General features: G+C 60.8%; 2 protein-coding genes across 5 annotated transcripts; one reads left to right on the top strand and one right to left on the bottom strand.

Annotated features, from left to right (window-relative positions):
- The first annotated feature begins 152 nt into the window (after positions 1-152).
- Positions 153-13,104, top strand: CLCN2 (chloride voltage-gated channel 2). Of its 4 annotated transcripts, none has more exons than XM_064164760.1 (23): positions 153-488; positions 5,438-5,594; positions 6,081-6,212; positions 6,324-6,452; positions 6,890-7,023; positions 7,101-7,178; positions 7,288-7,366; positions 7,964-8,089; positions 8,159-8,243; positions 8,369-8,470; positions 8,551-8,635; positions 8,713-8,868; positions 9,319-9,388; positions 9,575-9,685; positions 9,925-10,138; positions 10,225-10,358; positions 10,478-10,629; positions 10,710-10,815; positions 10,884-10,957; positions 11,855-11,893; positions 12,095-12,199; positions 12,273-12,359; positions 12,439-13,104. In XM_064164760.1, the coding sequence occupies exons 1-23, from the start codon at positions 363-365 to the stop codon at positions 12,640-12,642; spliced, it is 2,685 nt and encodes an 894-aa protein (XP_064020830.1). In that variant the 5' UTR covers positions 153-362; the 3' UTR covers positions 12,643-13,104. The 4 variants fall into 4 exon arrangements, with proteins under 4 accessions (XP_064020830.1, XP_064020829.1, XP_064020828.1 ...); XM_064164759.1 differs by lacking the exon at positions 153-488 and adding an exon at positions 915-1,156 and having other exon boundaries at positions 12,257-12,359; positions 12,439-12,631; XM_064164758.1 differs by lacking the exon at positions 153-488 and adding an exon at positions 924-1,156 and having other exon boundaries at positions 12,309-12,359.
- Positions 13,105-13,185: 81 nt separating this feature from the next.
- Positions 13,186-14,844, bottom strand: LOC135186763 (heat shock protein beta-7-like). The gene is made up of 3 exons (XM_064164761.1): positions 14,649-14,844; positions 13,787-13,938; positions 13,186-13,414 (listed from the first exon to the last, which is right to left on the bottom strand). Exons 1-3 carry the CDS (start codon positions 14,773-14,775, stop codon positions 13,226-13,228), a joined length of 468 nt encoding a protein of 155 aa, XP_064020831.1. The 5' UTR covers positions 14,776-14,844; the 3' UTR covers positions 13,186-13,225.
- Between the last annotated feature and the right edge of the window lie 60 nt (positions 14,845-14,904).

Raw genomic sequence — 14,904 nt, 5'->3', positions numbered from 1 at the left:
CCAGGGACACAATGAGTGGGCAGCTTATTTTATCACCACCCTGCTTCAAACCAGTTTGTGTCCGGCAATGAACCCTCCCGGCCTGGCACAGGGCATATCCCAGCCCCTAGCCTGGCCATCATCACCCATCATTAGAGATGCCAACGTCAAAGCAGAGGGTGGAACCCAGGCAGTGAGAACTAGCCCATTCCCTGTCCCACAACACCAGCCTGACAGTGCCACAGCTCTGTCTCTCCCTGCACCCATTTCTTGCCACTAAGGTGTCTCGCAGTGCCTCAGAGAGGAGGGCGAGCTCGGCCCTGCCAGCTGCTCCTGAGACAGCCTGCCATGCCGGAGCACCTTGCCCAAGGATTGCTGATGCCATGCTCTGCCCGTGTGCCACTCTGGAGAGGGCTGAGCCACTGCTGCCTAGCGGGTTTGGCAGCGAAGACCAGAGCCCAGCTTCCTTCCCTAGGGCTGGCAGTCCGGGGATGCTGAGCAGCACCACGGTAAGGACAAACTCCCTGCCATCTTTGGGGTCCCTCTGGCGAGTGCCCACTGTGCCGAGCTTTCCAGCCATCCATGGGCATCTGCCAATCTTCTCGAGCCATCAACGCCAAGACCTCAGGCACTCTGCCTTCCCAGATCTGACCTCTAGCCAGGCATGACCATGAGCCTGTAGGCTTGCTGCCTGCGGTGCCCTCAGCACGCTGCTGCCCACTTCCCACCGGAGCAAAACCACAGGGAAGCAGGGACCGGAGGCAATGACAGCTCCTTGTGTGCGTGGGAAGAAGCAATGTGTCCCACAGGGAACTGTGCCCGCGGGCACCAAACACCAGCTTTTACTCCTCACTCGCACACAGCGGCTGCCCACGGGTGCCGTCCTCAGCTGGGAAACCTATGGTCAAAGCACCATGGCTGGAAGGGACCCTGCTGCAGGGCAGAGTACCCACAGCCCATCTGGGCACCCCTTTGCTCCTGCCCGGTGCTGGATGCTGAGCGCTGCCGGCAGAGGCGGAGCACGACCGGTCCCTCCCCCGGGCAGTGCCCCGGGCCCGCCCTGTACGGCCCGGGAGGAGCCGCCGCGGGCACCGGCACGGCCAGGAGCAGAGGCACCGGCGGCACCATGGCCTCCGAGAGCGAGGCGCAGCGGGCGCTGCAGTATGAGCAGACCTTGGTGAGTGCGGCCGGTACCGGGCACCGGGGGGTACCGTGCACCGGATGGATTTGGCTCACGGCGGGGCGCCTGGGGCTGATGGGCGCTTTGGGAGGGCTGTCCCCGCTCAGGGTGGCGGTGCTGATGAGCTCTGCTATGTCCAGCTTGGGGTGCTCATCTTAGGGCTGTGTCTGGGGGAAGCGCCAGGGGCAGGGGTGTCACCCCACAGCCCTACTGGCAGTGGAAGAGCTCATCTGAGCCCCCCGGGCTCCTCCCTGAGGCAGGACATTCGACCATAGATCATTCCCCCCGAAAACCCTCATCACTTGGGCAGTGATGCCCACACTATGTGCACTCCCAGAGGCACCGCAAGGGCATCAGTGGCCGCCTAGCCCTCTGCCCCAAGATAGCGTATCTCCCGCGCCTGCAACCTTAGCCCCGTGTTTACAAGTCCTTCCCTTCTGGGGCCTCCCTGCTGGCACCTGGATGCCCGGCTGTCCCCAGTGTCCTCTCTCCCCTCTGCTGCCCACGGCCCTCAGACGTCCGGGCAAAGGTGCTTCCCCCTGGGTCTCTGGGAAGGCACCTGGGGCAGCTCAGCAAATGGGTGCTTTATCCTGGCATTCCATTAGGCAGGGCCGAGAGGGTGGGCAGGGAAGCAGGGGCTGATTCGCTGCAGGCTACCCGTACCCAAGTCTGCCAAGAGCCTGAGCTAGTTGCTGCGAGTGATGTCTGGCTGGCAGGGCTGAGCCAAGGAGCAGCTGGGGCCACAGGCAGGCACCGTCAAATGCGAGCCGTGGGGGTGCTGCTCCTCCCCTACCCTGGCACCGGACTGCTCTCCTGGGTGCCATATCCGTGGTGGGTGGGTACAGAGGCCAGCCTGGCCAGGCACCACGGGGCGGAGGAGCCTGCAGGCAATGCGTGAGGAGAAAGGCACGTTGGGCTGGCATCAGGGCAGCCTTGCATGGCGCCAGCAGACTTTGCCCTCCTTTCCTCCAGGCGGGGTAGCACCCGTGCCCTGGGTGCCCCAAGGCACTCATCTCCATGGCCTCTGGGCTGTGACAAGGCTTGTGAAACCACCTGAGGCTCATGGGTGAGGCTGGGTGTGGGCTCCTGTCCCACAGATTTACACCTGGATTTTGGGAGCTGCCTGGGCACATGCCGGGCAGGAGGGGTGCCCAGCCCTCTGCAATGCATCCAAGCTACCACCAGCTCCTGCTAGCACCTGCCAAGAGACTCAGGATCCAGTCAGAGCCTGGCATAGGCTGATCTGAGATAAACTACCCTGAGGATAGCCCAGGAAACAATCTTACCTATGCCCACAACTAGGGCATGACAGCCAGGCTGTGCCTAGTTGTGCCTAAAGAGCCCCATTTCCACCCTAGGTCCTTAACCTCTCCACTAGATTTCACCAGCCCTCAGATGCCATGGCCATAGTGCCACTGGGCACTGCCACAACCCCACTCTTAAATATGTTCCCAAGAAACGGCATCCCTCCCTATGGACCCCAAGCTGGGCAGGTGCCCATGAGAAACCCCAACCACTCTAATGGTGCCAGGATGTATGCTAGCCCAAGTGCCCCCCTGCATGCCAGGCTGCTGTGATGGAGAGCAAGGGACCTTCAGGAGGCGGGGGTGGGATTAAGCTTGACAAACTGCCCTTGTTCACCGCGGAGCTGCTCAGGGTGATTAGAGCCCAGCTAAGACGGGCAGCGTGACACACACTCCACAGCCTCTGCTCGCCCGCTGCCATCCCAGAGGACCCCCTGCCTTTAAACAGCTGTGCCCTAGAATCATGGGTTTGGGGAGAAGGTCGACCAGCATAGGTCATGTGGAGGTGGGCTCTGCTGCCAGGCAAGCTCATTGCTATGGGACAGGGTGGCACGGGGACATAGCGCCAGATGCCAGTACCCGTCCTAGGCACAACATCACCCGGGTGCAGTGGACATCATGGGCTGGCACTGCTCAGGGAGCTGTGGCACGGCCAGTGCCCCGAGTGCAGGAGCCCAGGACAGACATAGCAGCCTTGGCCCGTGCCTGTGTCCCCGGGTGCCCCCCCCAGGCTCGTCCCCCGTGCCCGCTCCCTGCCTGCCCAGCGCTGTGATTGTTCAGCTGTTTCGTGGCGGAGGCCGGAGTCCCGGGGCTGTTTGTGTTTCAAAAGGCCTTTGTGGAAAAATAACCCGAGCGGGAGGCGGAGGAGGAGGAGGAGAAGGAAGAGGAGGAGGAAGGAGAGAGCCCACCACTGGCCTTCACTGTGTCCTCACAGCCGTGCCAGGGCTGCGGACACACTGGCTGCCCATCGTGGGGCACCTCTGGGGTCCCACGTCCTGCCTGCAAGGCCGTGACATGAGGCAGAGTGGTGACACAGCATAGCGCTGGGTGGCAGGTGGCAGTGGGCTGACACAGTCCCTTCACTTACATCCCTGTTGTTGCAAGTGGGGGTTGGCTGAAAACAAAGGGAGGGGGAACAGAATCCCACGCCCTCCACTGCAAGCAGGCTGGAGCCTCTGAAGCTGGGCATCCCACTGAGTGCCCCAACAAGCAGAGGCCAGCATGGCAGCCCCTGGCACAGCCCCGTGAGTTGGCCATAAAGCTGCTTCAGGAGACTTTCAACCTGAGGGTGCTCTGATCCCAGCCGGGACTGACATGGGGCAGCAGAAAGGCTGGGGGAGGAGGGCACTTGGCAGGGGGCCAGCACTCCTAGGGGTGCCAGCCCGTTTTGTCTTCCAGAGGAAACAAGCTTCACCCGAAGGGAGTCTTCTAACTCAGGGACCCATGCTGGGCCAGGGTCCTCCTCTGGCAGATGCCAGATCTGGCCACCCGAGGTGGATGTGTCAGCTCCCTTCCTGTCCCCCAGCACACTTCCATAGTGCAAGGGGTTTCTGAGCCCATGCTGAGCAAGAGTCTGGAAGGAAATTCCTGCCAGGAGGGGCATCAGCAATGGAAATGAATGTGCCCCCCACTCCCTGCCTGCTTCCCCACCCGTCCTCCTGCTGCTGAGCACAACCTGGTTATTAGACAGTGGAGAATCCACTCGGCGCCACTCTGGCTGCTTTCTGTTCCCTGCCAAAGGCACCTGCGCAGGAGTGATGCCCCGTGTGAAATGCACCTTCACACCATCCCCATGCCACCAGGCTGAGGGGTGCATACAGGATCCAGGAACCTCTGGTGGAGGGCACCTCTGCCAGCAGCCAGGCCTGGGCTGCCCACGTGCCGTGCGTGGTGCCCACCCATGGTGTTGCCCCTCTATCAAGCATCAGCACAGGCTGTGCTTAGGAGGGAGACTGTGCCCCAGCCACGTGCTGCACTAGCATGGCATGGCGGGTGGGCACTCCATTGGCATGGGGCTCACGTCGCTCCAACGTGGGAGCCTGGCAGGGCCCCCACAGCCCTGAAGCCTCCCTTTGTGCCGAGCCAACCTCTGGCACTTGGCATTCAGGTCGTGCCAGGGGGAGTGAGGCGGAAACCAAGCAACCAAGTCCTTGGCAGTGCCCGCCAGCATGGGACAAATGCCCCCAGCTTGGTGGGGAGGACAGGCACAAAGAGCTCCTGGACAGCACTAGGGGCACTGCCAGGGCCACCTTCCCCCGACCCAGGCTAGGCCACGTGCCACAGTCAGGCAGAAGGCACTCGAGAAGGAGGGGATGTCTCCAGTGCGGGCACAAAGCCACTCAGCAACTTGTTCCCCAAATTTCCTCCTCACAGCTCAGGGACTACGCTGTGCCCAATGCTATGACTGCCTCTCCCGTAGCCTGGACATATACCCTGACCTTCATCCCCCTTTTGTCTCCCTGCTACTGGCAGAGACTGGCCAGCTCATGTCACTTGTGACCTGCCAAGGATGTCTTCTATGGGTCACCCCGGCCCTGCTTTTAGTGATGCTGAAGGGAGATGCCTGCAGAGCACCAGCACAAGCCCAGTACCAGCCCTCAGAGAATCTACTGGCCAGGCTGGCTATGTGCTCAACACTGGAATTCCTTCCCCACCTTTCACCAGCCCCAACACGGTGCCTGGAGCACCTGGGCAGGGCCGGTGACTGGTACCAAGCAGTACCAGCTGCCTGTGCCGGGGTATCGGGTGAAACAATTGGCAGTGATCCCCATGCACCTTCTCTGCCCAGCCCCTTCCCATGTCCTGGAAGGCAGCCAGGGATTCCCAGAGGCATCTGGCACTCTTCCCCTGGGCACTGCCCAGCGCTGGGACGCCGTGCCGGCATGCCCACTGCTCTCCTGCCTCAGTTTCCCCACTCAAACACAGGAGCTGGCGTGCCAGCCTCCCATGGTATCCCTACCCTCTCCTCCCCCAGATGTATGGACGCTACACACAGGACCTGGGCACCTTCGCCAAGGACGAGGCAGCTCGGCTGCGGCTGCAGCAGAGAGATGGAGAAGGCGACTCCCCCCGGCCCCGCCGGCCCTCGGAGCTGCTGGAGTACACCCAGGGTCGCTGTGCCCCCTGCCGTGGTAAGGGCCACTGAAGATGGGAACGCTGGTGGGCACTGCCTCACAGCAGCACCCAGTCTGGGCAAGACTGCCCACCCTGCTACTGTGGGCGGGTAGAGTTTCTCTGGCTGTCATGGGACACCGGCGCCGAGGACAATGCCACCTGCCCGCTGGGCAGCAGGGACACAATGGCCCAAAATAGCCAAGCATGCCGCAGGGAGTTGGGGCCCCCAGCCCCTTTGCCTGGGGCCATGCCAGGGGGGCCGTGCTGGAGGGAGGTGCATGCCCAGCAGTGCTTTGTGCGCATTCGCACGGCCAGAGCCCACCATTCCTGCCCACTGGTGTCTGTGGCATGGCTGTGACGGTGCTCCTGCCCTGGATGGTGCCCGCAGGGCTGGGTCAGCGAGGCTGGTTGTGAGTGCTTGTGTCCCTGCCAGCCTGGCCCCACCGCCCCAGAGCAGCCCATCCTTGGGGTGCCTGGCACTGAGCCTGCCCTTGTGCCTGCAGTCTGCGCCTTGCAGTGCCAGCGGTTCCTCATCTCCAAGGTGGGTGAGGACTGGGTCTTCCTCATCCTTCTGGGGCTGGTCATGGCGCTGGTCAGCTGGGCCATGGACTTCGCCATTGCCACCTGTCTCCAAGGTAAGCGGACACCAATGGGCTCCCAGGGCCATGGCATGCCAGCGTGGGGTGCCACAGAGCCATGCCATGGTCCTTGCCATCTGTGACCCACCTGGCTGGCTTTGCCCACAGCCCAGAAATGGATGTACGGGGGCCTGGACACCAATGTGCTGCTGCAGTACCTGGCTTGGGTCACCTACCCTACTGTTCTCATCACCTTCTCAGCTGGCTTCACTCAGATCCTCGCCCCTCAAGCCGTGGGTAGGGCACTGAGGGGTGAGGAGGGGGACTGGCTACATCCTAACAGTGTCCCCTGCCTGTGGCTATGGGCTGGGAGTTGTCTGGATGTCCTCCTGGGCTATGGGGCTGGGGATCGTGAAGGTCTTGCAGAGGCTGTGGTCTGGTCCTCAGAGTATACAGCCTTCTAAGCTATAAGATTGGGGATCTTCCTAGGGTTAAGAGTTGGTCTTTAGAGGGTCTCCTGGGGGCTGTTGAATTGGAGTTTCCCCAGGGGTATGGGCTGAGATGTTCCTACATGGCTGTGGGGCTCTTCTAGCTGACTGTACTGTGGGCAGACATGTTTCTGGGGTCACATTGAGATGCAGAAGAGCCAAGGATTCTCCCCAGAACTATGGGGCAGAGGCTTCCCAGTGCACTTCCTCCATGGCTTTGGGTCAAGACTGTCCCCTTGATGTCAGGTTCAGGAATCCCTGAGATGAAGACCATCCTGAGGGGTGTTGTGCTGAAGGAGTACCTCACCTTCAAGACCTTTCTGGCCAAGGTCATCGGGCTGACATGTGCCTTGGGCAGTGGCATGCCCCTGGGCAAAGAGGTGAGACTATTGCCTGGGGCAGGACAGGCAGAAAGCCAAGGGGGGCACCATCCTCAGCCTCCCCACTATCTCCCCAGGGTCCCTTTGTCCACATTGCCAGCATGTGTGCAGCTCTGCTCAGCCGCTTCCTCTCCCTCTTTGGAGGCATCTATGAGGTGAGCAGGGCAGGCTGGCCGAGTGGAGGCTCTGCTCATGCCCCCCTGATGGTTTGGAAGTATCTAGGGGGAAGAGGGCAGTGCCCACTTACCCCCCACTCGCCCACAGAATGAGGCGAGGAACATTGAAATGTTGGCGGCTGCCTGCGCAGTTGGTGTCGGCTGCTGCTTCGCCGCCCCAATTGGAGGTAGGGTCACCCTGGGGCCCCACAGCCTCCATACACCTCCTGTGTGGGCACTGGGGCCTGTCTGGTGAGACAAGGAGGACCCCAGGGCAGCTGGCATGGGAGGAGGAAGGAAGGAGTGGGCACCATCCTCCTGGAGGTGTAACATCTGCTCTCATCCTCTTCCCTGTCACCTTGCGCTCCAGGGAGCTCCTTGCTCTGGCCCTGCTGAGCCCTTCCCGTAGGTTGGTGATGTGTCTGACTCTTTCCTTGCCCTCTGCCTGCTGTGCTGCCCATTCTGCCCACTGCATTGCCCCATCTGCCCAACCATACATCTGTGTTCAACCCACCTCAGTGCCACCCACCATATTGTTGCTCACATTCCTGTGCTACCCTTTTGCTCCTGCTGACCGTTGCTCCGCCATGCCTGCTGCGGCCAGCTGGGGACCAGCCATGTGCTTTGCCAGGGAAGCCCTTGAACCACCCCACAGAGTGCCCTTGGGCCCAGCCAGAATCTGCAGGCCGTGCATGAGGGTGGGCTTGGGGCAAGAAGCATGCCAGATGCCAGGGGCCCACCTGGGTTTCGGCGCCTCCCTCGTGCACTTCCCCCCCTGGTGCCAGGCGTCCTCTTCAGCATCGAGGTCACCTCTACCTTCTTCGCTGTCCGCAACTACTGGCGTGGCTTTTTCGCTGCCACCTTCAGTGCCTTCATCTTCCGTGTCCTCGCCGTCTGGAACAAGGATGAAGGTACTTCTGGCAGGGTGGGAGGCCTGAGGATCCTCCTGCCCAGCCCTGCTGATCTCTGCCATCCCCCAGAGACGATCACTGCACTGTTCAAAACTCGCTTCCGCCTCGACTTCCCTTTTGACCTACAGGAGTTGCCAGCCTTCGCCGTCATTGGGTGAGTGCATCCCCCCCAGTACCCATCCCATAACCATCCCAAAATCCCAGGGGTGAAGTGGAGGTGCTGGTGGTGGCAATGGGGGAAGCAGGACATGTGTATGGTCATCCTTTGTCTCTGCCCAGGATCGCAAGCGGCTTCGGGGGTGCGCTCTTCGTCTACCTCAACCGCAAGATTGTGCAGTTCATGCGCCGCCAGAAGACCATCAACCGCTTCCTCATGAAGAAGTAGGTGTCCAGTGGCTCCCAGCGCTGGGGCAGAGGAGTCAGAGCTGCACCACTCACCCCCTGCCCTGTGTCACCCCCAGGCGTCTGCTCTTTCCTGCCCTGGTGACTCTGCTCATCTCCACGCTGACCTTCCCACCTGGTTTTGGACAATTCATGGCTGGCCAGGTACCCACCACGGGGTGGTACAGTGCTCCTTACCCCAGGGCCAGCACTAGCTGCACCTGACTTCTGTCCACCACCAGCTCACCCAGAAGGACACTCTGGTGACACTATTCGACAATCAGACGTGGGCCAAGCAGGGACTCAGTGACGAGTTTGAATATTTGGGCATCCTGGAAGCTTGGCATCACCCTCACTCCAACGTCTTTGTCACCCTTGTTGTCTTCATCCTCATGAAGGTGAGTATCTCCTGCCCCTGCTAGCCCTAGAGTGCCAACAGTCAATTCTGGGAAGGGGCTCCTGGATGCCAGCAGGGATGTGTTGGATGGTTGCTACCAAGGAGACACCAAGAGGCATCGTGTGGCTGCTCCCAGAGGCCACCAAGGTGTTGGCTGGTACTGCCAACATGCTAACAAAAAGATCTTGGCTGGGATCCACCAAGGTGCCAGCAGGAGGTACTGGCAGGGTATCCCCAGGTGCCACCAGGGAGGTCTTGGCCAGGTGCCCTCAGGTGCCACCAGGGAGGTCCTGGCCAGAAGCCATCAGGCACCACCAGGGAAGCTCTGTCAGGATGCCAGTAGAGTGCCCATGTTCTGCTCCACAGCAGCCACCTATGAGGCACAGCAGGGATGGGAGGTAGGGCAGAGCTGGGATGGGGTAATTAACATCTGTCTGTATCCCCCAAACAGTTCTGGATGTCAGCCCTGGCAACCACCATCCCAGTGCCCTGCGGAGCCTTCATGCCTGTCTTCGTCATCGGTGAGTCTGTACCCTGTGTAGGCATGGTGGGAGAAGTCAGCTTCTTGCCAGCCCACACTGGGACGCTAGTGAATATCCCCAGCTGCCCCCTTCCCTGGAAGGATCAGGGCAGAGGGGAGGGTGCAAGGCTGGGTCAGCTTCTGGGAGAAGTCCCCATGCCCAATCTCAGCCCTTCTCTATGCACAGGGGCAGCTTTTGGGCGCCTGGTTGGAGAGAGCATGGCAGCCTGGTTCCCTGATGGCATCCACACCAACAGCAACACGTACCGCATAGTGCCAGGTGGCTATGCCGTGGTGGGTAAGCACTGAGCCAGCATGGGCACGCCATAGTGGGGATCACTTGGTGGTACTCCAAAGGAGCTGATGGGTTCCTCAGGGCTGAGATGGTGCCACCAGGAACTTGAGGTGATACCACCGATGGGGATGTCCCCCAGAGATCCCAGGGGTTCTGGGTGTAGTGGATGTCCTAGGGGTGGGGACACAGCCTGCTGAGTAGCACCTGACAGATGCCTGCATATTTTCCGTGGATGGGCACAGGGGCAGCCGCCCTGTCGGGAGCCGTCACCCACACAGTGTCCACAGCCGTTATCGTCTTCGAGCTGACAGGGCAGATCTCACACATCCTGCCTGTCATGATCGCTGTCATCTTGGCCAACGCCGTGGCCCAGAGCCTCCAGCCGTCGCTCTATGACAGCATCATCCGTATCAAGAAGCTGCCCTACCTCCCGGAGCTGGGCTGGGGCCACCACGAGTGAGTGTGTGTCCCCTGCTCTATCCCCAAGTCCTCTCCCACGCAGAAGGGGTGGGGATAGCATCGCCGTTTCCCTCCCGGAGCAGGAAATACAACGTGCGGGTGGAGGACATCATGTTGCGAGACATCCACTACATCACCCTCAACTGCAAGTACCGGGACCTGCAGCATGTGCTGCAGAGCACCAAAATGAAAAGCCTGCCGCTGGTGGAGTCTGCTGGTGAGATGTGGGCGGGGGGGCACTGCCGGCACCCACCCCGGCTGTGGCTGTGCCAGGATGGCAAGGGTGGGATGGAGAAAGGGGTGTCAGGAGCCAACGCAGCTCACTACCGCCGGCAGAGTCCATGATCCTGCTGGGCTCCATCGAGAGGGCGCAGGTAGGGGCTCTGCTCAGCCAGCAGCTCAGCCCCCAGCGCCGGCTCCTGGCCCTGCGGCAGAAGGTACTGGCTGAGGACGGACACCGGCTTTCCGATGCCAGCATTCGCTTCCAGGTGAGTGAGATGGCTGCCTTGGGGGATGCCTGGCAAGGATGCCCACCACCGTCTCCCCACCACCCCATCCCCCACTGCAGATCAGCACAGAGACCTCCTCGAGTGTCCCCACCCGTGTCACTCCCCGCAAGCCCCTGAAGCCAGCACTGAAGCGGGTGCCCAGTGGCCCAGCCGAGAGCCTCCAAGGTGAGTATGCACCCAATTACTCCAACCCTACTTGTGTCCCTCTGCTGACACCTCCTTCCCCTCTGCAGCTGGCACCACTGACCACACTGGCATTGCTCTCAAGAACCTCTTCTGTGCCAACACCACCACAGAGCCCACTGAGGTGAGTGCCTGGCCCTACCTAGCCCTGCTCATCCTTACTTGGCCCACTCTGACATCCTTTCTCATCACTCCCATCCCTTTTCATTCCTTCACACTCCTGCCCACCCCTGTTCACCTTTTCACAACCCTGCCGATCCCTTTCCATTCTTTCTCATCCCTGCCCCAACCTGCCCACCCCTGCTCGTTCCTATCCCATCCCTTTCCATCCCTGCTCAACCACACTTGCCCATCCCTTCTCCTCCTTGGCTGTCCTTTCCCTTCCCCTGCCCTGCCCATGGCATCACTCACTGCCATGCCCTAACACTGCTGTCTCTCCCCATGTGGCGCCAGGCTCAGGGCATGGCCTATCGCAAGGCCAAACACGTCCGCATTTCAATTGTGGTAAGCTGCAGCAAATCACAGGCTGGGCACAGATCCTCTTAGCCAATTGGAGCCCAGCATGGATTCTCTGAACCAATCAGCAGCCTGGAAAGATTCTGCTTGGCCAATCATGTTCAACCTATGTCTATGTGGCCAATCTCAGAGTTCCTGATTCTGCTCAGCCAATCAGGGTGTGCATTCTCCCAATCTCAATCCTTTCTGGCCAACCATAATGTGACCTGGAGGGTCTTGGCCAGTTGCAGCAATGGGATTTGCCCCACTTTGCTCCGCCAATCACAGCACAAGCTGCATTCCATACAGCAATCACAACCTGGGCTTGTCATATCTTGGCCAATCACGGTGTGGCCTGTGGCCTGTCTTGTTACCTGACTGGTGCTTTACCCGCAAGCTGCCTGCACCCTGCCTGCATGTGCAGCCTTCGCCCTGCCCAGGCACTGCTGCCTGCACCGCACTGCACCCTGTGCACCTACTGCCCTTCCCTGCTGCCAGCTTGCCCATGCTCATGCATCTTTTGCAGGAGGAGATGGATCCAGCTGACAGGATGACCCCAGCACAGGTGAGGGTTGGGCAGGGCCAGGCAGGTCTCTCCTGCCCATTGGGACCTAGGAAATCCCAGTGGGGTGCTGAAGTGTGAAGTGGGGACAGGGCTGATGGATGACCTTAATGTACCCATCACACTGGGTGCAGGGGTGGTGGTTTTCTGGCACTGTGGGGGTTACACACCCCCTCACTCTGCCCCATGACATCTCCCCGTCAGATTCTGGAGTGGGAGGAACAGCAGCTGGACCAGGTGGTAGACTTCAGCAGCGCCAAGATTGACCCTGCACCCTTTCAGCTTGTGGAGCACACCTCACTGCACAAGGTGAGACCATGCCCCTTTGGCCCTCTGCTCAGTTTCCCTGCCAGACCTCCAACTCAGCCCTTCCTTCCTGTAGACCCACACTATCTTCTCACTGTTGGGTCTGGACCAGGCGTACGTCACCAGCATCGGGCGCCTGGTGGGCATGGTGTCCCTCAAGGAGGTGAGCAGGGGCAGTGGGGTTGGAGGGCATGGGCCAGAGCACCCAGAGCCACCAGCTCATGGGTGTGGGGCTCCCGCAGCTGCGCAAGGCCATCGAGGGCTCCCTGACAGGCAAGGGGGTGAAGGTTCGCCCACCGCTCGCCAGCTTCCGAGACAGCACCGCCAGCACCAGCGAGCCTGACACCACGGCCCTGCGCCAGCTCTGGGACCGCCACCAGCACCACTCCATGCCCCGCGAGGCCGGTCCCAGGGGTGAAGATGAGGACAACACCCCCAAGGGCTAGTGAAACAGGGTGTTCCCCATTGTGTCCTCAGGTGCTGCAGGGACCCTTGGCAGGTGCCAGGGGATGTTCTCGCTGTGCCCACTCATATTGGGCTTGGCATAAGGGTGGGAACTCTCAATCCAGTGCCTCTGCCCCTTCCCTGTGCCAGGGACTGACCAGGTGTCCTCCAACCTGCCCATGCTCCCCACCTCCCTGCCAGCTCTTGGGGTTTCTCACTTCACTACCTCTTCCCACCTCAGCCCCTAGTGTTCTCTAGCACAGCCATCGCCCTCAACCCCTTGCCAACAGGTGCCACAGTGTCCCTGCTCCGGGTGGCATGAAGACATGAGTGGGCACTGCCCCCCTCCTCAGCACCTTATGGCTGGGAAGCAGGGGGGGCCTTCTGCCTCTGCTTTTCACACCCATCTCCATGTAAATACAGAGATTTTTATATTAATTTAATAAAAGGACTTTATAAACAGAGCAGGCACAGAGAGGATGGAGATGAGGAGAGGGCACAGCCATCAGGCACCAGCCAAGCCTGCACAAAATGCCAAGGTTGGCATCACTTGAGGCAAGAAGCCTCTCTTTACGCAGTGCCAGCTCACAGCGTGGCCTCACTGCGGTACAGCAGCTGCGGGGGCTCACCGGGGCGGGCACCAGCACGGCGCTGGGCAGTGATCACCAGCATGCCAGCCTCAGTGAGGGCACAGCTCACCGACAGCGGGTCCGTGTCCTCAGGCAGCTGGCATTTGTGGGTGAAGGTGTCACAGATGGTGCCATCCTCTGCCACCTATGGGGAGGCAGTACACTGTTACCCCGGTGTTAGTGATGGGGCAGGTCCCGGTCCCCACAGCTCCAGCAAGAGAAACTCGCAGGGCAGTGACTCAAAACCCATTCCCAGGCTGCCAGCAGGGAGCAGCTTACAGTTACCTCAGTCTTGCAGGCTGGAATAATTTCCAGTGAGCTCCATGCCAGTGGTGACTGTTCCCCATTGCTTCACACCACAGTGGGGCAGGAGTGCCCAGTTACCCCATTCTCAGTAAGGACAGCAACCTCAGTAATCCCAGTGCCATCAGGGACCATTCCCAGTTACTATGGGGCAGGACTTCTATTACTCTGTGCTGTCTAGGGCAGGGGACTCTGCCTCCCGAGGGGCCCTCACCTTCTCAGCCTGGATGGTGATGTGGCAGTTGGAGGTGGTCACCACGATGTCAGGGGGCTCAAACTGGCTGACGTCAGCTACCACCTGGTAGGTGTCACCCTGGGCACGCACCCAGGAGCCCAGGCTGCAGGGGTACATAGCACCTGGGGACCCTGCAAGCAGTGGAGGGATGATGGGCACAGGAGCACGAGGCATGGCACTCAGGATCTAGGGCACTGAAGAGGGTGTGGAAAAGGCTGGTGACACTGGGGAGGGCAGCAGTGGCAGTGGGGGATTGCAAGAACTGAGGGCCCTGGGGATTCGGCAGGTACTGAGTGGTCTGAGGTGGGAATCCAGGAGTAGAAAGAGGCACTGGAAGGTCTGGGGGCACCGGACGATTTGGGAACAGCAGAGAAATGGTGCAGGAGGCTGGAGACAGAGGACAGCCAGGAAAGTCTACAGGGAGTGGGGTGGGAATGGGCATTTGGGATTACTGGGATGTTCTGGGGGTGTACAGGGGAAGTGGCAAGCTAATAGGAGACACTAAAGGGTCTGGGGCACAGGGAACACTGAGGCCATAACGGCAGCTAGGAAGGTTTGGGGAGGTGGGAAAGAACATGCAGGGGACTAAGGACACCAGAAGGCTGAGAAGGGTTAGAGGCAGAGTGGACCTGGGGAAGGCAGGGACAGTGGGGGAGGTCAGGGCTGGAGGGCAGTCCACAAAGCCAAGGGGCACCTCAGGAATAGTTGAGGCTCCCCTCTCAACCCCCCCACTCTGTGCTGGGGCATGCCAGCTGCACTTAGGAACAAGCCAGCTGGATAACCCTCGGGGGAACCCCCTCTGGGGCAGCATGGACCCCCCACCCCCTCCAATCCCCAGTACCTGGGTACCCAAAGGCCTCGTGCACCCGTGCCCCGAAGGGCCCACGCCGCAGGTCACCCTCGAAGCAGGGCTCGCTGTGCCCTTGGCTGTAGGCACAGTAGGTAGAGGCTGAGCCAAGCGAGGCCATGGTGTCTGCTGCCCGTGCTCCCCAAAGCCTCAGCTGCGGGGAGAGCGCCGGACGCCTGTCACCACTGCCACCACGATGCCCATAATTAGGCACCCTGGCCCCAGGAATGCGAGATAAGGGCTGAAGCCT

Source organism: Pogoniulus pusillus, chromosome 26 (assembly GCF_015220805.1).
Source record: "Pogoniulus pusillus isolate bPogPus1 chromosome 26, bPogPus1.pri, whole genome shotgun sequence".
Taxonomy (NCBI): Eukaryota; Metazoa; Chordata; class Aves; order Piciformes; family Lybiidae; genus Pogoniulus; species Pogoniulus pusillus.
This window is presented reverse-complemented; position numbering and strand designations above follow the sequence as displayed.